Raw genomic sequence first — 21,925 nt, forward strand, 5'->3', positions numbered from 1 at the left:
TATGGCTCTCATTGACAACTGGAGCTCAAATTACACTGCTTCCTGGGAAACCCTTCAATTATAAGCAAGGGCCACACGTTAGATTACAACGCATAATAGTCAGGGGAGTAGAAAGCATTCAACTTCCACTGAATGTCACTACTGAAACAATCTTTATTAAAAATCTTGTAGCGCTGGTAGCCCCTTGGGCCCTACCCTTTCCCATTACAGCTATGGAAGCCTTGATGTACCGCAACGCCGTGTGGAACAAACCCAAATCCCTGGTCTTCCTGGTGGAAGCTGAATATTGGGAGCCCATAAGACTGCCACCCAAGACAGTAAATATCCCCCAATAACATGTATGACAGGGGGCTGTGGGATTGCAGCCCAAAATTCAAAATTTATGACAAGAAGAAGTCATTAAACACACCATTTCTCCTTTTCAATTCCCCCATTTGGCTGCTATTAAAGCCTGCTATTAATGAGTGGTGCCTTATAAGCAACTACTGAAATATCAATGCTGATCCCCACTATTAAGGCTCCCATTTCCAACACTGTCCAGTTAATTAAGGATATCCAAAGGGCTCCAGGGAATTACTTTGCTGTGACAATCTCGCTATTATGTTCTATTCAGTACCAGTTATTGAGGAGTCCCAGCTGCAGTCTACTTTTACTGCAGAAGGCACCCAGTGTGTTTTAACCTGTCTGCCTACTGGCTATCTTAACAGCCCAGCTATTGCCTACAGTCTTTGCTGGCAAGACCTGGTGTCCCCTTGCACCGTCTGGCACTATACTGATGTTCTAATCCAGAGCCCCTGAGGAGATTGGTGCACGAGGCCCTAACATGGTTGGTGACCCATCTATAACATACAGGTGGGCTACTGCCCCACAGAAAATTCAAGGGCTGTCCACAACTATTACATTTCTGGGCATTAACTGATCCTCTAAAAGCCAGGAAATTCCTCTTGCAGCTAAACCTCAGCTGTTAACTACTCAGCCCCCCAACACACTATAGCAAGCCCAACTCGTCTTCCTTAGGTCTCTTCACACTTCGGAGGCAACAAATACCACACTTGTCCATCATTGGTAGACCCATTTATGCAGCCACGTACAAACCCTCCATATTTTACTGGCGAAGAGCTAAACAATAAGCTTTATAGCAGGCACAAAGGTCAATTAGTCAAGCCCTCCCACTGGTTCCCCCTGGCTGCTCCTTCTGGGCTGAGAATGGACTATGTGTCCCGGAGCCTTTGCACTAACACAGCTCCTCCTAGCTGCCTGTGGGCTTCTGGACCAGACGGCTGCTCTCTACACCACTACACCCCCTCAGAACCGATTTGGGAACTGGTTCGTTGGTTTTGGTCTTGGTTTTGTGTGCACTGATGCCAGAGTTTGCTTGCGTCTTTTGCGTTTTGGTGTACAAAACGGGAAATACTCCTTCTACCCTGAAGGAGAGCCCTTTGGGGCCTATATTAGATAAATGGGTGAAACATAGCCCTGAGCCTATGACTAAGAAACACATGATATACTATTGTAATAGGGTGCGGACCCAAAATACAGGATCAGAAGGGCGGTAGCCCCTGAATGGCTCACTCAACTTTTATAGGATCTCGCAGTTACAAGTGTTTTGCAAAACAGCAAGCTGCACCGGCAGTTGTTCCAACTGCCCACCCTCCCCCCATGCCGCCATCATATTCACCACCTCCTGTTTCCCCTAACCACGGGGATCAAATAGAAGTTTCTGTGTTAACCCCCAGAGCACAGGAGCCTGATTTAGTATCACCATCTAAGACTCCACAGGCCACCCAATTTGGACCAGGAGCCACTTCCACAGCAGGGCAATTTCCCTTGTGCTGACAACCTATAAGAGGCCAGGCGACGCCCTTGGACCTGAGGCGTCCGATTCTAATTTCCCCACAGGAGCCCCAGGGAACTTTGACAGTGGGGGACGAGTTGATTGACTCTCCAATAGATACCACTCCCCAAACCCTCCCAGTTTATCTTAAGAGGCTTGTAAATAGTAAACAAAGGGGAAACAAAGTCATCCTAGGAATAACTTGCCTGTATCTTTGAGATGCAAATGTCCTTTCTGGTCTTCTCAGGAACCCTCATCTCTGCCATCTTTTTAAAATGCATCTTCTTAAAAGAGGGTAAAGTAATTTAGAAATTGACTTATCAAGGATAAATAAAAAACCTAAGTGTCTTTTCTGTAAAAATTCAGCCATCTAGACAAGTGAGTTTGATTTTTTCCATCTGTCAGAAACCTAATTTGAATCCAACCTCTTTTTGCAAACTGATGGGTTTCACATGGCTGTACCTGACTCCGTGCTGAAATTTGGAAATGACAACTATGACGTCTCTGTATGTTTGTGTCCTTGTATGTGTCTTTGTCTTTGGATAACATTGCTGAGGTTGATTTGTGGATGAGCTCTATGTAATTGGCTTAAAGAAAAGTGAGCACTTACAAACCAAACTATTCTAAATACAAAAGAAATTGAGCTAAATGAGCTTCAGGTTCACGTGAACTGGGAAATATTTAGTATTAATTAAGACCTGGTATTAATGTTCGTTTGTTGATCTAATTAATATAGACATGCTGTTAGAGTCATCAACATTAAGTATAATACTTTTATTGTGCCTAGGTTTAATATAAGCTGAATAAAATCTTGTTATATCTATTGCAAATTTGTCAGCAGGGAAATAACCTGATGTGAAGAAACTTTTAAGGAAAGAAAATGCAAATGAAATAAGAGCTTTAGGTGAACTTTTTAAAATACTTATCTTTTAGGAAGGTCTATCTAAAATTAGTCTCTCCAGATATTTGACCACTTGAAAGTCAGAATTGTGCTAAAATAAGTGACAGAAGCTTTATGGAAAGTGGACCCTGAAAAAAAAGAGTTCTGTACGTGGTCAGGATTGACTAAGTTTAACTGAGTAAATAAATTTTAAAAGTAAGCTGGTGCAAAACCTGAATTTCGCTTTTCTCTCTGTTAAGAAGACATGGTTTCTTAAGATTTTGGACTGCTTTTGATACCAGATTTTAAGTTTTTCTACCTTTTAAGAGATCTGTTCTGTACTTGCCTTTGAAATCTTTTGTTGGTACTTTGGCTAACTGAATAACTATTGTTTCACAGTGACATGTGATCCTACCTGACTGTTTTTAACCCTTTTCTTATTTTTCGGACAAAACTTCCCAAATCAAATTATAATGAAGTTCCTTTGACCTCTAGCTAACTTTGGGGTGCTTCAAAGGGCCCCTGAAACACCCCAAAGAGATATTAACTAATAAGGTTGACTTGGTATGTTGAATTACACGGGAAGTGTTGTCAAATAAGCAATAAATCTTCTTAGGTTACATTGTATGCCAAATGATACAGGTATTCTACAGATTATATGGAGTTCCTAAAATTTGGTATGTCCTGGTAAAATGTGACCAGTCAGAATTCTCTTTATTATCTGAAAGTGTTGCATGTCACCGCAGTAACCATGTTACTTTGTCAATTGCATCGTAATCAGATTTAAACGTGCCTTCTCTTTGTTTCTTTCCAAGTAGCCAAATGTATGTCTCAGCCCACTCATCTTTGTACAAATAGACATAGAAGTCTTTCAAATGCTGTTTTAGCAGGAAGTTACTGATGTGTATGTGCCATTTACGGTGATTCTGTATATACTCCCCAGCTTCAAAAACACTTAGAACTGCTGCTGTGGTTTCTGGAAGAGTCAGTTGTCGGTTCCTCAATTACACCTGTGCAGCTCGGGTCTGAGTTTTTAAAGAACAGTTAACTTTTAAAGAAGTTTCTTTATCAAAAGAGCAGTTTGAGTTATAGCCATGGTTTTTGCTGGGTTAACATTGGCTTCAGTTAAATCGTTTCAGTTATAAAGTAAGTATAACTATGGTGAAGAAGCTTGTCTCATTTTTAGATGCTGAATCACATTTTATTTCTTGAATTAATGCGATAGAAACGTCAAAATTCCGGACCACTGGAATATGCCAACTTTTTTGTTTTGGGGTTGTGTGTATAGTTTTTGTTGTGCTGATTTGTTTGCTTGTTTTTTAAAGAAACTGAAACTGCTATGTCTGCTAGTGGAAGAAAATGCTTTGTTTTGCTCTGAAGATTCTGAAATTATTCAGACATATCGTGGTTCATAGATTACAAAGAATAATGCTAGTTAAATGCCAATGAACTATTTTTACTCTTTTTATACGAAATGTACAAATTTCGGCGGGGGGGGGGTGATGGTGGCAGCGGTGCCTCTTACTACCTTATGTAAAACACTTGAACATTTTCATCAATATTGCCATCATCTGTTTAATACTCCCAGTATATTTCCTCAACGTGTTTACCTAAAGTTGTATGGAATGACATAATAAGCAATAAAATCTGGATTACACCCAAAAAAAAAAAAAAAGTGCCTTCTTAAGTCTTTCGTCATTGTACACAGTTACGGTTTCACTCTGATGCCTCTGCAAAAATGCTTCCTCTTCAAGAAGATTTATACAAGGGACCTTCGGATAAATACAAGTTTCTGGTTTTCAGACCATAAAGGCGAACTGGGTAAGATCTTGAAGAATTCTAATGGGAAACCTGATGGCTTCATAAAGCTGTTAACAAAAACGATTAGGTGCACATGACTGGGTAAACTGGTGACTATGGTTATAATTTTTATGGTTTCTATCTGAAAAATGACTGTTTTGAATCTGTGTTTTCCAGGTGTAAGCAAAACCCTCCCCTTAAACTAATTATGACTTACAGTAATTTGTTAAATTATACCCTTGTACGCAGAATTGAAATATTTATCTTTTTCTCTCAACTTGGTTGATCCTGCCAGTAGCGTATGCTTGTCTCAAAGATTAAGCCGTGCATGTCTAAGTACGCACTGCTGGTACACTGAAACAGCGGACGGCTCACTAAATCAGTTATGGTACCTCTGGTCGCTCGCCATTGCAATTGGATTACAAGTAGTTATACTGATCATTGTTCTTCGTTTCCAGATTGTTTGCTCTTTGTGTCTCCCTGCTGCACTGTGTCTTTGTTAACGTTACTAGCTGCATTACTTATATCCTGTCTACTTTATAAGATGGGTGTCTCTTACAGTACCCAGTATGTAACCAGGCCTCCAACAATACTTCTATGGCTAAACATCTTGAGGAAATAGATCACATTTATAACATAAAATAATTGTAATAGTGTGATTCTAGGTATGGGAGGAAGCAACAAGGGAAAATGTCTCCTGGATCATAATGAGATAGAGGATCCAGAGGATCTTTACTTATCAATAGGGCCTAGTCCAAAAACTAGCACCTGGAGTGGCATATCAAGAATTCTCCCCTGACCTGGGATGAGCCTCCCAGCACCGTGGGACAAAATTTGATCCTGAAATGTCTCCCAAATATTGGTCAAAATCCTGACCAAGAGGAGAGGATCTGAGAAATGGAATATTGCCTGACACATCAGTCATTAGCGATTGCAGCCCTCCAACGTGAGCCGGTGAGCCCTGACGAAACTCAGGATATGAGAATATAGGATACAGGCCCCGGGTAGCTGAGGTACATATCAAATGAATGATTTCAGTGAGCCCAGACTCTTGCATCTTCCCATACATAGAAAACTGCCAAATTCCTTAACTTGAGATGCTGCTTCCCAGGCTTGAAGCTCTCAAAATTCCCGTCAAATAGATCATAACTTTCAACTATTAGGCTGAGAATATTTTTTTAAGGCTACAGGTGTAAAGGAGACACTTTCCAGAGAGGAACAAAAAAAAAAAAAAAACAACGTTTGGAACACTGGCACCGATGGTGGACACTCCCAGAAAGTTCCATCTGACAAAGCAATTAGAAGGGCCGTCACCCCTTTTTCCGCAAGACTGTGGAATGGACATTGACAGTAGGTAATTGGAACAGGGAGGAGCCAAATCTGACTACACGTTGGATCTGTTTCTTTTACTTTAACCTTTGCCTTCCGCTGCTTTTGTTCACTAAAAGGATACTGTCTGTACATAATGGCCTGCCTCGGGGAATCCTGTTCCTCTGCCTGAATGTTAAACCAAAGTGCCTTTGTTCAGGCAAACACAGGGACTCTGTCCACCTGTGGATGGCTGCAATTAAGAAGAAATGAACACATCCCCTCCCTGAGGCTGGCCATTCCAGGGGATATTCGCAAAACTTATGGCCCTTTTACTTTACCTCCTCATCTCCTCCCCCTCTCTGTGCTATAAAACAAACTGGCATCCAAACCCCGATAAGATGGTTATTTTGAGACTTTAGTCCGCCGTCTTCTCGGTCTGCTGGCTTTCCGAATAAAGTCATATTCCTTGCCTCAACACCTCATCTCCGACTTATTGGCCTGTCGTGCGGCAAGCACAGCAAGCTTAGACTTGGCAACATCTTTACTCAGGACACGGTGTCACAAAAGGGGACATTGTTTTCTGTTTGTTTGTTTTGTTTTTGTGTTTTGTGTGTGTTTTTGTTTTGGGCTGCGCCACGTGGCTTGTGGGATCTTAGTTCCTCGACCAGAGATCGAACCCGCGCTCCCTGCAGTGGAAGCTCGGAGTCCTAAGCAATGGACTACCAGGGAATTCCCATGGGACACTGTTACCCTGCAGTCATGGTCCTCACCTTTGTGAGACAGAGGTAGTAGTGTAGCAGGATGGAGAACGTTGTAAAGTTTAAGATAAAGATTAGGTGGTGAAAGCAGGATTTCACAGGAAGTGAAGCTAGTGACACTTGCAGTGAAATGTTGTCAATTCAGAGTTAAGAAGACTGTGGACAATGTGTGGAGTTTGCAAATAAACTTCATTTTCTAGAGTCAAATCTGCGAAGGCTTCCACTAAATTTGCAGTTGTGGCTATAACCTTAAGACAACTGAGATAGGCATAAGCAACTGACTCAAGTTGCATGCTATAATAGGCAATAGGCCTATGTTTACTACCATGCTCACATAGTTCTGCGGGGCCTGATTATGCCATTCATGCACAAATCATGTAAAAGGTTTTGAATAACCTAAAGTTAATCTATTAGGTAGAGATCTCTTTGCTAACTTAAAAGGGCTAATATATTTTGCCTCCAGTGGAGATCTCACCTTAAAGTTTCCGGATCAACCTGAACCTGATCATTTGGGTAACCCTAAGGCAGGCAGCTCTTGCAGTGCTTGTTTTAGTCTTATAAAAGCCTGCTTATGTTTATCTTCCCAAGCAAAGGATTCAGGGACTAAATCTTTAATAAGTTCATAGAGTGCAAGAGGTAACAGAGAAAAATTTGGAACCCAGAGCTTGCAATAACCAGCTAAACCTAGAAATCCACAATGCTAGCACTTAGTTGTGAGTCTAGGAAGTTCCTGTATCAGCCGAATTCTCTCTGGACATAGCTGAATTCCTTCAGTGCTTAGATTATGTCCTAGGTAATGAACAGTGTCTAGAGATAATTGTGATTTTTCCTTTGTGTTCTTTCTCAGCTAACTGTTGCAGCAAATAAATGGAATCTTTTATGCATGCCTTATGGAATCTTTACAGTAGCTGAGTACAGCAGGAGGTTATCTCCATATGGTAAAAAGGTGGATTTCTCAGGGAACTAGAGGGTACTTAAATCTTGGTGAAGTACTTGGGAGAAAAAAGAAGGGGTCCCAGTGAACCCTTGAGGCATCAAAGTGCAGGTATATTGTTGATTGTTCCAAGTAAAGGCATATAGATATTGGCTGTTGGGTCTCCGGGATGCTGAAGAAAGGTGAACAAAGGTCTCCAACAGTACACCATTCCAAGTCAGCTGAAACTTGTGACAGAAGGGTGGCTAGGTTTGGAACAACAGGAAAACAGGGAATAACTATTTTTATTAACAGCTCCCAAGTCCTGGACAAATCGCCATCCTGCCAGGTTTCCAACCAGGCAAGACTGGCATGCTGCAGGGACGAGTACAGGAATGACTACCTCCCGGGAAATTAAGTCTTCTACAAGAGCTGTGAGACCTTGTATGACCGACCGCAGGCTTTAATAGTTGTTGAGGAAACCTAGGGAGAGGTTTAGCTACATCTATCTGAATCTTTATAGGTTTGCATTTTTTTATTCTTCTGATGTTAACACTGTCGGAAGTAGCCCCCAAATTTTCAGGCATCTCCATCAAATTAGGGAACTTGTGCTGAACTTCCTCTTTTATGTCCAGGACAGATTGTAAGGAACATAAATAATCAGGTTCAGGTTGATCAGGAAACTTTAAGGTGAGATCTCCACTGGAGGCAAAATGTACTGGCCCTTTTAAGTTAGAAAAGAGATCTCTACCGAATAGATTAACTGGGGCTATGTTGCATAGCAAAAAGGAATCTTGGTTGAGATAAAAATTCTCTCTGAACTTTATTAGGTACTCCCACTATGGAAACGTTCTCTTGACTCAGAGGGACCTGTTGTTCTTTGAGGGTGGGATTTAGAGTAGAAAGCACAGATCTGGTTAGGGCTAGGGCTAGGGCTAGGGCTAGGGTGTTAAAGGGTTAGGTAATTACATTTACAGTCAGGGTTAGGGTTTAATGTAGATTTCAAAGTAGAATATGAGAGTGGGGTTTAAAGTAGAAAGCATAGCTCCAGTATCAACTAAAATTTGGCAGTTTTTCATTAATTTTCATTCTATTTTCCTCTGGGCTGTTTAAGGTAATTGCTCGCAATCATTTACCAGAGAACCTCTGGAGTTCTGCCAACTAGGGGAGAGGGTCATGGGGGGGCCCTCCCTCTGAGACAGATATGAGAGCATTTGTGAAGAGTTTGCATAGGACCTATGAGGACACCTTTTTTCCCAGTGTCCTCACTGATTACAAATGAAACATCAACTTTGGGTCATCGAATTGATCATGGACCCCTAGGAGGTTGTAATGAGGGAGGCCTAGGTGTTATTTTGTGTCTCTTGCCTTAGAGCTGTTGTAACTGTAAGGCTATGAGCTTGGTGGATTTCTGTTTGTGATCTTACTCCAAGGTCCTTTCAAAATGCTCAGCTACAGTCAGGCGTTCAGTCAGGCCTACAGCCTCCCAGCCTATTTTCTGCCCTTTTATCAATCCATTAATCTCAGAAGATAATCCATTTACAAAGAGGGCAGTTAAAGTAGGCTGAGTGGCCTTTTTATTGCTTGGAACCCCAAATGCTGTAAAAAGAGAGCCTACAAACTGGCTCTAAAGTCTTCCACAGATTCACCCCTCTTTTGTTTGTATGAGTGAATAATAGACCAATCATTATTAGGCCTATAGGTCTATTAATAATAGACCAAGTGTGAGCAGGGAAGATTTTAGGAATAGCTTATAAAAGGTTAGTTGTTATTCTGCAAGCCTTTTTAGGTCGAGGATCTTGAATATCATCCTAGGGATTATGTCATTTTGCTTCCCGCGTCCATTCTGGGGCTTCCCCCAGTCCTACCAACATGTGTACAAGCGGAAAAAGATCTAGCAGTTTGGGGACATAGGCCGTGACAGTGACTCCAAATTCTTCAAACAAATGTTGGGGGTTCCTCCCTAGGTTTAGAGAATTCTTTGACTATAGCTCTCAGTTCAGTCTTTGACCAAGGGGTAAAGGACACCTGAGGGGGCTCACCTGCAACCTCAGGTAGTTTTACTTTAAATGGCAATTGTTAAATATTCTCTTGGGAATAGAAAAGTATTTCAGACAGATAATGAGTAAAACAAGAGTACTCAGGTGAAAAAGGAAAGGGGGGGACAGTAGGAGTTCAATCTGCAGTCACATCCGTCCTATGGTCTTTTGTTTCAGGTACCTTTTGTCTCTTCAATTTTTCATTAGCTTTTTGTTCTAAGTCTCTAAACGAAGCTATTTTGGAATCTTGAAACCTTCTGTAAACTTTTACATACCAACTAAAGCAGGCCTCTCATTCTCCCTGTCCAATTTGGGAACCCTTGCTCTCTAGTGTTTTCCTTAAATGAACAATCTTGTCTAACTGGAACATTCCCCACAATGACCATTGTAATTCTAGATCAATATTAGTATAATTTTGCCATCTTTCTAAATATCTACAGCCTCCAGGACCATAGTTCTCAAATATAAAATAAGCAGGTGTGCCAGAAGCTGGCATTCTCAACTCTTTGGTGATAAAGGATCTCATTTCCTTAGCTAGCCTTTGTCAACCCAAAAGAACACACAAAAGAACTGCGCCTTAATATATCAGCAGTAACAAAGAGATGTCACTATGTCCTGGCCAAAAGAAGGCCTGGTATGCACCACCACCAATTCCCAGGGATCCCTGGACTGAGGAAAAAGATCCAACCAGCAAATCCCAAGGAATGGGGACTGCAAACTGATGCCAAACAAAATGGAGAACTATAGCTGCCACCGACAGTTCCAAGCATGGAAACTGAGGGCTGATTCCAAACAGATGGGGAAGTGCAGACTACACTGCCAGCAGTGCCCAATGTGGAATCCAGGGAACAAAATTAGGGGCTAGGGTTTCCCACTCCAAAATATACTGGCAATAACCAAGAGATGTTACTGTGCCCTGGGAATTTCCATCTGAAAGGCTAGGGGTTTGGCCTCAGGGAGAATCCTCTACCAGCCAAACTGACCTGCCCTGTAAAGGAAAGCCAATTAGATTGCGAGCACAAACTCAATCAAAGAGAATGGAGCTCAAACCAAGAGGAGCTTACCAACAACCTTCAGGAATGGCAAGAAAGACAGTGAACTCAAAGGAGTTGTGGGCACCACACCTGTTTCTCCTTGTCCCAAATGTTATCAGAAATTTGCTTCAGATCCCATCACTGCCACCAATATATTTATCTTTTTCCTTTTAAAAAGATAAGCATTTAATCATAAAATCATCCTGTTAGCAGGAGGAATCATAAGAGTGGATCTTAGAAAAGTGCACATACATATTTTGATACAGAACATTTCTGGAGGGATACATATGAAACTGTTAGCGGCCACCTCTGAATGCCACCAATGTATTAAAACACGAAATTTAACTGAGTAAATTTGAAGATTTACTTTGAATTTTGAATAAATTGGCTTTATTAAACGATTCATGAATCAGGCAGCATCTCAACTGACAGAAAGGGAGATACTCCAACGGGTTACACAACATGGAAGGCTTTTTGTTTTTTGGCCACGCCACATGGCATGTGGAAATCTTAGTTCCCCGACCAGGGATCGAACCCATGCCCCGTGCATTGGAAGAGCAGAGTCTTAGCCCCTGGACCACCAGGGAAGTCCCAGAAGGCTTTCAAAGTAAAGAGGGTGGGACAAGGAAAGAAAGTCATCATCAAGGGAAAAAATGAAAGTTCACTGGAGGAAAGTGAAACTTCAGGTGACAATGGCTTCTCATTGGCTAAACTGCGGAATTCTCTATTAGCTATTTCTATTTTCTATTTCTTGTTGCTGGCCAGGAAGGAAGTCTTCCCTCCTCCAGCTGGGGTAGTAAAGTGGTTGCACTTCCTGTTTGGGGTCACTAAATGACCTCTTCCTGTTGGGGTAATGGATGATGAGTGACACGGCATGAGAGCTCCCTCTACGGGCCTTCCAGACTCCAGTTCTAGTTGAGGTTTCCTTTTGTTAACATTCACAGCATGTTTTATTGGCAGGAGGATTCACAATGAGGGAGAAAAGGCCACAAGACTCACCATAAAGAAGGCTCAGAAATTCCTGGGTGGGTCCAAGGGAGGCACAAGGTGGCTGTGGGGTCAGCTGGTGGCCACAGTGATTACATGGTTCCATCTGATGGGTCTGCAGCTCGATGTGGAATAGTGAATTAAAGGGTCAGTTCATCCTATCAGAGAAACATGAAACTGAGAGAAGCTTCCCACTGCTAGAAGCATCTTGAGCCTTTAGAAAAGAACAGAGAACATGGCTAAAGGGTTTGGGAACATCAGAGCCATATCTCCTCAGAGTGGGACTCCCCAGGCTCTCCATGTCTCAGTCCCCAACTCTCCCTCAGGGACAAAGCCTCCCCACCCCTGTCCTTGTCAGCTCACTGATCCCTAGAGGTCCTGCCTATCCCTGAGGACTTAGGTTTCCATGGAGACAGGTTGGTTGAGACCTAGTGATACACTTGACCAGCCTGATACGCAACAGTTCCCACCACCCTGGGGCAGTTGGGCTCAGGGACACGTGGCTCTGGACCCCATGTGGAGGGTGTCCTTGCACGTCAGCTGTGCCCCAGAGGAGCCAGTAACGCCTGTAGCTGTCCAACTGATTCTCAGGGTATTTTCCTGGGAGAGCCCTTGGTCATCTGACCTCCTATCCAGGAAGCCACGTGACTTTCTGACTGCTGCCTGTCACGCCAACAACACACCTGTGAAGGTTCTGCTCTGCATGGCCATCTGTCCACCAGGCCCCCCCTTCTAGGGACCCAGATGCTAGGACCACACAAATGCTGAAGGAGTGTCCACCTGCCTAAGGTATAGACACCCCTGTATCCGTCTGCATGATTTCTACTGGGAATCTACAACATTTATGGGGATTCTTTGGCCCTAAAGAACAGACCAACCTGATAGGAGCAATGCAATGATTCACAATTACCAGGGTCAATGCACATATACAGGGGCCCATAGCCCCAGATGCCCCACTCACAATTCACATGGGTGTCCCATACGTACCCACCGATGCCCAAATATTCTTGCTTCATACATACATACATCCAAACACGCACATCAGTGGTCTGCTGGTAAGTGCTAAAAAACTCTCTGAGAAAGGTGGGAAAGACTTCACTTATGCTATCTACATGGTATAAATATTCCCAGCATGACCAATTTCAAGCTACCCACCTGACATCACTGAACACAGAGCTGGGAAGAGATATGCACCATTGACTATCCCAAGATAGTATGAACCAGTTCCAGCACATCCCATACCTTTTCCTATGAATTTGTGCACACAATCCACTTACACCCCAAGTAGAACCCTCAACTCCCACCACAGATATAGAACCAAAAGGATACCACATACACATATGTGTTTGTACATATACATATATATATATATATCCTGAACACACACGAACATTTCTACCCTCACCCTGAATAAATACACAAACAGACCACCTCTTACTATCTAAATTTTTACAGACGAAACCTTACTCACCCTGAATATTCACATTCCACTCGCACAACTATATATACACGCACAACATGGGCCTGAAAACAAACATGTGCAACCAATATGCCATCCAGATGTACACACTGAGTACCTAAACACGCAGGCTCACCAAGTACACAACTGTCTCACGTGCAACCCAAAAAAGATCCATATGCAGTCCCACAGCCCTAAAATACATATACTCCAGGATTCCTGCACACACACATAACCTACACCGTCTACTGGTTTCCAAACACACAAACTAAACTCTCACATCCCCCAGAATACATACCCCAGAAGCCCCAGGAACTCAAAAACACACACAGCCACAAATAACCTATACTTATCAAATACAGCTGACCCTTGAACAACTTGGGGGTTAGGGCGCCAACCCTCCATGCAGTGGTTCTGCATCCATGGATCATGTAGTAGTCCTGTAGTATTTACTGGAAAAAAAATCCACTATAAGTGGACCCGTGTGGTTCAAACGTGTGTAGTTCAAGGGTCAACTGTACATATAAGTCCACCTCACTAATACTGAGAACACACATACAAGCAACACCACTCAATTCTTCAGGCATTACATTTGGAAATAGACACATAGAGGACTCTAAGCCTCCTGATATACTCACAAATCACAAATACACACACCCACAAACTACTCATGAGTATACACCCCAAATGCTCAGACACACTCAAAACAGAAAAACACCAACAACCTCTGCAGTCTTACTAATATACATACACAATTCTCACACACCTATGGACACACACATGCAAATATTCCCAAGCCCTGAACATACAGATCCCCTCCCAAACACTATACGTTATGCTACCTCTCCAGAATACAAGCTCCCCGCCACCACCCCAACATATAAACTGCGTATGTGTGTGTGGGTGTTTATATATATATATTTCTACCCTCACCCTGAATATAGAGACAGACCACCTCTTACTCCTACCAAACACATGTATAAACACCCTAGCATTCTCCAAAGATATACACTTTGAATACTCCTAACAACTCCATACCTTATGAACAAACTTTGATAATGCATGAACCTGATGATGGACACACACACAGATTAGAATACACAAGTAAGATACATGGAAGTATCTCCAGCAAACCATTTATGAAACAACTTCCATCTATCAAATGATCCCTAGTTATTAGGAGCCAGCTCACACATATGCAAGTACTCACAAATACCCGTATCACATATTTCTAATACATAGAAATGCAATTGTCCAACTTCCCTGTAGAAACATAGAACCCCACCTCTTTATCGGATACACATATACTCACTTCCCAAAATACATAAGCTTAAGAGGCTCCTACTGAAAATTACAAATGCACAGCCTCAGCAAATATTCCTCCAAGTGGCCATGCCCCTTGAATACACACACAAACTCATTTAACACATAACTCTCCACAAGTCCCAAATAGAACCACAATTACCCAGTACACTACAAATATGCAATAATATCACCCTATATGCCCTTTGTTCCAAATACACATACAGTACCACACTACCGGCATATACATAACCCCACATTCCCAACCTCTCACACAGAACTAACTCTGCCATCTTGCAGAATACACAATCATACAAACACAACATACCTACATATACACATCCACCAGTCCCATAAAATAGCCACAGACTTGCCCTCTACACATCCAAATATACATAGACAGCTCCTGAAAATGCACACACACAAACACCCCATAACCATACAACATGCCCTGAATACACAAATGATCATCCTACATTCCCCAAATATACAAAATAAACAGACTGGACACCCAAAGTAATATACACCACTACTTTTCCTGACATTGCCCTTATGCATATGCAGATAATCCTTCCAAATCCACCATTAGACACACATAAATCCCCAAATTCATGGGTGAAAAAAACACATGTAAACATATTCCCCAAACACCTAATTACAAACACCTAACCACCAACTCCTTGAGTATGCCTGCGTCACATCTCAACACCTTCCAAGTACAACACTCACTCTTACACGCTCTCACAAAAACACAGGCACGACCTCCCTTCAAACACAAACATCCACAGACAAAACCAACCCACACACTTGACTACATATCAGATTCCCACCAACCAATTAAATATGTACAGACCCCATCTATGCTTGCAAATCAATCATGATGTGACATCAGACTACAAATACATGTTTATTACCACATTCAGCAAAGTTGCTCCCATCACTGACAAAAGAATGCAGGTTGGACATAAGTGTTGATTGATGTTTTTATGATAAGAAGGAAGACACTAGTGAAACCATGAGTGTGTTCCTTCGCTCTTCACTCATTTTCCAATCACCTGAGCTACACCTTTGGAACCAGATGAGGGTTTTCAACTCGCAAGAACGTCCCTCTAGCTTTTGTACTCTTCAGAACGCGCAGCCTAGAACGGCACCTGGGCACCTGTTTAATAGCTCACACACACTATTTCCCCCCCACTGTAGGCCTCGCAATCGCTGAACCCTTCATGCAGCCGGCTCCCCAGTGGGGCCAATAACCCTGAGGTAAACCCCTCAAGGGAATCGAGCTCTATGGGGGCGTGAATCCACATTGTGGGGAGTCTCCTTACACGGACAAGGGCACAAATAACCCACAGGGTGAACAACAGCGCAGAGCGGTGACACCTGAGGGGTCAAAATCCCCGTACCCCTTACCTCAGGGTTCCTGGAATTGATTCTCGAGGCTGCCATGACAGGCCCCGCCCCCGCCGGACGGCCCTTGGGGCCCCACCCTCCGCGCTCGCGCATGCGCTCCTGTCTTCCGGAGCCGACTGCCCCAACAGATGCCAGGAGCAGTTGGAGGACGGCGGTCCGCGTGCCCGAGAGCCCCGCCCCAGTGGGCGTGCGCAGGCGTGCAGGCGCGGGGCGCGCGGGGACCTGCTCCGGCAGCTCTCTGCTGGAGAGGAGAGGACAGGAATGGAGTGTCGGGCACGCTGAGGATCGTCTCTGGCGACGCTCCTCGCCGGGAACTTTCGTGCTGGTCTCTTCTTAAAACCAGCTCTTGTGAGATGTGCACTCGTGATTTTTCTATTGCACACGTGGAACCCATGCACTTAGCTACAAAGAGTTCTGGAGAGCTCCGCTCTAAGCACAGTAGCCTCCAATTGGGGCAAGTGCTTTCATGCCCTTTGGACTGCAGTTCCTTGGTTCTTGTTTATGCCTTTCAAAAAACAGTAGGTCCTTTTTCCTAGCAAGCCTGAAGTTTCCGTTAAAGAACAATTCTAGCAAAGAATTCAGACCTGGGAAACACTCTTAAGATACTGTCTCCTGACTCCGTTCCTAGAGTTTTTCCAAACGCATTTACTCTACTAGAATATTTTTTCTCAGTGTATTTAATACATGGAGGTTTTTCAATAAATGTTGATTCACAGGTGTTTCCTTTGTACGGTTTTTTTTTTTTTTTTAATAACTTTGAGAGAGAGTGGACGATCTGGGCCAATTTCAACACAGCAGGTAGTATGGGAACAATTTTCCTTTCCCTCCCTCCTTTTTTGTAATATCTTGCAGACTTTCAGTTGGCATTAAAAACAACAACAACAACAAAAATAGTAGCGGGATCAACTTACTGACCTGACTTTGTAATACTTCCCAAAGAAACTTGAATCATCAGATCCTCTTTCTGGTCAATTGCAAGATTAGAGCATTTCTCACTCAACAGGATGCCTCTGAAGACCCCTCACATCTAACAGCACTAAGCGCCTCCAAGTGCACAGACTTGAAAACTCCACCAGACACAAACATGGTATCTCTTCGTTTCTTTAATGTTTCGTGATTGAGTGGAAGATGAACTGTCTTCTGAGGCTTGTGATGCATGTCCAGAGTTGTTTTTTCTCAGTAGTCAATGCCTGCCCCCAGCCTCTGTGCAGGAATAGTCAGAGATCATGATCCAAAGGACTTTTAGATACTCCCTTCTGTGACTGCTCTTCCCAAATTACATTTGGGCTAATTTCATGATCTCTGTCTCTGGGGTGTAGGATTTTGAAGTATTACAAAAGTGATTGCAGAATTGGGACTGGCTAATTTTTGCACAGTGCAATTTTTGTATCAGTGGCCTTGAGAAGAGTCCTTCAAATACTGTATCAGAATTATGAGTGAGAATCTTGTAAATAATTGGTTGAATGACTGAACAAAGGGAGGAAGCAACAAGGAAGCCTGCCTTTCTCGAGTACCTGGGTGCAATATTTTGCCTCACCATCCCTCTAGTATGAAGTTATTGGTTGAAAATCATATGCGTTTTCCTTCATTGTAAAAGCTCCAGTACTGAGCGATATTCCCAAACTGTTTATTTTTTTCAGTCCCCGACAGGAGTTTCTTTAGATATAAAGTTCATTTAGAAACTTTATGTCTCAAGTTTCTTTAGATATAAAGTTTCACCATGATGTTGCTTGAAATATTCTCACCTTATCTTCTCATCTTCTTCTGAGTCAGTTTTTCCTGACCAGGGGCAAGGAACTTCTTAAACACCAACAGGAGTCTTTTTCACACTGTGGAACAGTCCTTCTAAACCTCTGTTTCCTTCCCCAACACCCCACAATCAGTTGGAGTTCTACTGCAGCTACAGCAGTGAGAGAATCTCGTCTCCCAAGAGATTTGGTTGCCATCCTCTGAGGTTTTCAGCCTTCATCTCCCTTGACAAGTTTCCTAACAGTCCTCTCTTCTCACGACACAAAACACGAATACTCTTTCATATCATTTTGATAGTGGTAAACTGACTGACATGGATTCTCAATATGAAAATCATAATCCAACAAGTTTTGTAAAAGGAATGCTACCATGATTCCCATGCAGATGGGGCCATATGCAATGATGAGCCTAGATTGTAAAGAGCAAGTGTATGTAATGCAGACAGGAAATGAACAAACTTGTAAGCAGGGCTTGCAGGCTAGGATTTCGATGGAAGTGGGCTTGTCTGAATGGGGATTGGACACTGGTGGATAAACTCTTGGCATTGTGTCAAGGTGCACATCCATCTCATGGGTAGTGGACTTTTAACACCTAGAAAAACCAGGGCTCTAGGATGTTTAGTCCCTTAAACATAAGGAAAGAGAAGAAGATTTTCTGCCTTCTTGTTCCTTACTTCTGTCCTTACCCCTACTAAGCCAAGGTGTTCAGTGCTATCGGATGGCTCTTCCAAATCCATTTCATCCAAAGAGCCTGCAGATTTTGTGTATGTTTACAGTTGTGTTTTCTGTTGGAGCCAAGGTGCACACTTGAGTCTCGTCACTCCAAGTTCTCTTTGTCATAAGGATGAGTAACTGAGAATAGCTTAGTATGTTCTGATTTTTTGGTAGTGTTGCCAGATAAAATACAGATTTCGAGTTAAATGTAAATTTCAGATAAACAGGGAAAGAATTTGCAGTAAAACTATGTCCAAAATGTTGCATGGGACAAAGTTGTACTAAAAATGAATTCATTGTTTATGTGAAATTCAAAAGTCAAATTCAGTTAGGCATTTGTTACTTTTCTTTACTAGATCGAGCCACCCTATTCTTTCAGGTGCTTTGAAATTTAAGAGACTAGAAATTCTTGTTCTAGGAATCTAGTGCAGAAACAGAGGAGCCACGATACCCGTACAAAGACAATCACTGAAAATATCCTCAGATATATAGGAACGTATATGAATTTTCAACTAGAAAAAAAATGAAGGCATTTTTAAAAATGAAAACAGATTGCCTTCGTTTTTAGTTGCATGACGTATCTCTGGGAAGATTTTAGTGAAAGAGATAACACTGGTTTCCTCCGGGAAAGAGGATTGGGTTGACAGGGGAAAGAGGTGGGAGGAGGACTCGCCACTGCATATTCCAATTTGCACAATTTAATTTTGAACCATGAGAAGGTGTTGCTCGCTTAAAATATTATACTAAAATCATTTAAAAGGTACAAAACTAAATGTTTTACAACCATGGAATACTATGAGAAAGACATTTAGTGAATTCTGGTCTTGGACATGGGGGCTGCATGACGGTGTTTTGATGGACGGGGGCTTTCCAGCACAAAGGATCATTAGTAAGGCTGGTCCTGCTGGATGTTGGTTGGAGCACAAGGACCACTCCCTTAGGAGTGATGTACATACAGCAGTCAAAGACACTGGATCTGCTGAGACAATCCTAATTTCAAATACTCAGTTCCATGTGGCCATAAATACCCAAGTGTTTATCAGACTAACAGTTCTGAATTTTGTTCAGGAAGTCTAGTCTCTGTTGAAGTAAGTCAAGAGCCAGGTAGGAAGCAGAGTGTGTTGAGGGACACAAAACTAGGTTGATGGAAAAAGAAGTGAAAGGAAGGGACCGTCAAGTCCAACCTCGGTGCCGTGAATCAAAAAAACAGTCTATAAAGTGCGTAAAGAGGCCCACGCCAATTGTGTTGCCACTGTGTGAGATGGAAGGAACTTCCGGTTCTTGCCTACCTGCCAGAGCCCTCGTGGAATGTCTCCCCACCCCCACCCTACCCAGACCCACGTGCCCTCTGCCCCTCCCCCACTGCAGAACGTTTCAGCCACATTCTACTTTTATGATTCAAACCTGCCCCTCCTTCACTTGGATCCTGAGCGTCTGCTGAAGCAGGTCACTCTCTGGGTCCTGGTCTTGACTTTTCTCATTGAGGCTACCAGGCAGCAGTAGTCCGTGCCCAAGCCTGCAGGATGGCTTCAGAAGGAGGTAAGCCTATAGGCTGGGGGTGTGTTCTCAGAGACCCTGCCATCCCTCCCATCCTTCGGGTTCACTCGTGACACTCCACTGTGGGCACATAGTTGGACTGAAGTAGAGGGAGAAGAGAGCACTGGACACACAAGGACATTTCACCTGGGAGACTGGGGAGCCTGAAGAAACCTGAGACGGCACTGGGGAGGAGGGGTCATTGGAGGTGGATCAAGAGGAATCGCCCTGGCTATGGAGAAAGGATGGCAGCAGGCAGGTTGACTCTTTCTAGAAGGGAGACAAGCCACTTTGAAACGTGTGTGTAAGGATGTGTGTGATGTCCTGGTGGTGACACAGGGAGGGTCATGAGGAAAGCCTAGACCTGTCTTGTGTTCCTGAGGCACCTGAAGCTTGCCTCACCGTATCTTTCTAAGGGATTTGAACAGGAGCGTACTGTATCTAAGGGGGCCGTGGGGAGAGATGGTCTTGGTGAGAAAACTATTCAGTGGGGCTGTGTGTGGCCACAGCTGCAGTGAAGTGTCCTCTCCGAGAGCTAGGCAGGAGGTTACTCTAACTGCCGCAGCCCACACCTCGTCCACTCCTCCCAGCCCAGAGCTCACTTCTCAGTTCAGGTAACTGTTGCTTTGGATTCAACAGGGGATGGGCAACCGTGTAACTTCAGCCAAGAAAGGGCTCAGGTTCCTGAGTTGTTCTGAATTGTTCTTCCTTTTGTGGAATCGCAGTACTTCAGACCTACTTCATCTCGTCCAGTATCTCATGGTGGACCCTCAGGCTGCCTTGAGAGGAAGAGTTTGTTCATATTTCCTGTCACTCCTTCATGGACAGGGGACAGATGTGGAGTGGGGTTGTTTCGGGTGGAACGTCTGTGAAGGCTGCTTCCTCTTTTAAAGGGGGAAGGAGTGTAGCCCAGGGGCAGGAAGACGATCTTCTGTGTTCTTATTAAACGTCCTGTGACACCTGTTCTGATTAATTAGGTGCACCGTGGTGTGTACCTTGTTCTCCTGAACAGGGATGTGTTCCAGACAATTTGATCGCCATGGCAACTGGCTTATGCCTGCTTCTCAGATTGTCTTTCCGTTATTGGGAGCTGGAAGGGGAAGGACCACAGGCGGACTGTACTCCCATGACCAATGTAACATGACAATTCCCTGGCCCTTGTTTAATCCTCTGCAGCCATCACTGGCTGTGAAATGACAGAATCTAAGGGGCACGTGCCTACTTCTCACACACCACTCCCGCCACCCCCGCCTCCTAGGAACAGAACCCCTGAGTGATGACAGTGACTCTGGGCACTGGGGAGGGGGTGGCAGGACCTGGCCCATGTTACGTGTCTGCTGTGCGTTGTTCTGAGATGCAGGTGCATTGTGGGCCAGTGTTCTGGGTTTGTATCGGGATTCCATTAGAGAGATATTTTCCAGCATTTTGTTTTGTTTTGTGAGGCTAGGAAAGAAAGAGGGGATTTCTACTGAGCATCAGGAAAAGGAGGACTGAGGACGAGGTGGGGCCCTAATATTTTACACAATAGCTGTCCACAAAGGGCCTTTGGGTGCCTAGAACTTACTTTGGAGAAGGTCCCTACCTGCTAGTACGCCGGCTGAGGGGCATTTCTCACAGAGCGGATGTCCACACAGTTCCAGGTCTTGGGAGACAGCCTGTGAGGCTTAGGTGCCAGGGGGTGCCTTAGGGAGGCTCTCCAAGTCAGTGCTTGCTGAGGCGATTTCTTCTCGGCAGACAGGGGTCAGGGACCTTGGTGGATGGGCGCGGGGTCACCAGTGGAATAATTCTCAACTGGAGGTCAGGGCATGAAAATCACTGGAAGACATTTGCACGCTGCACAGTTTCCCTTGTCCAAGTGTCCCTCACCTGTGGAGATTTACACTCTGATGCCGCAGAAAGCCTCAGTGCCACGTGCCCATTCTCCTCCTGCATTCACTCCTTTCCTTTGCCTCCACAGCATCTGCAGTGCTGGGAACGGATATGACCATGACCCCCGGGGCCTCCTTGTCTACTTTCACGGCAGTGCCCTTCCCTCCACCCATTCCTGGCGCCCAGCACCGGCCACCCTGGCAGCAGCACCTGCCACGTCCCATCACGCCAGCATTCCCTCCTGGCAGCAGCCTGCTGTTGCCAGCTTTCCCCAGGACGCCTTTGGTGGCTAATGGTGGCCGTGGCCCCAGTGCCCCTGGGGCTTGCAACC

At 43.9% G+C, this 21,925-nt stretch overlaps 1 protein-coding gene across 39 annotated transcripts in view; it reads right to left on the bottom strand.

Annotated features, from left to right (window-relative positions):
* The window catches only part of LOC309628297 (uncharacterized protein), a 105,357-nt gene extending 89,535 nt beyond the window's left edge, over positions 1–15,822 (bottom strand). For 27 of the 39 annotated variants that reach the window (XR_014244338.1, XR_014244339.1, XR_014244354.1 and 24 more), the window contains exons 1-2: positions 15,728–15,822; positions 11,569–11,714 (exon numbers count right to left, since the gene is read on the bottom strand). Coding sequence is in view for 2 of the 39 variants with exons in the window: in XM_082391220.1 (XP_082247346.1) it covers positions 11,569–11,571 (3 nt within the window). In the remaining 37 variants the exon portion in view is untranslated. Of the gene's footprint in view, positions 1–2,040; positions 2,119–11,568; positions 11,715–15,727 lie in introns of all 39 variants that reach the window. The other 12 variants (XR_014244377.1, XR_014244340.1, XR_014244345.1 and 9 more) reach the window with 6 other exon arrangements.
* Positions 15,823–21,925: the final 6,103 nt, after the last annotated feature.

This window comes from Balaenoptera borealis (genome assembly GCF_965194805.1).
Source record: "Balaenoptera borealis genome assembly, chromosome: 4".
Taxonomy (NCBI): Eukaryota; Metazoa; Chordata; class Mammalia; order Artiodactyla; family Balaenopteridae; genus Balaenoptera; species Balaenoptera borealis.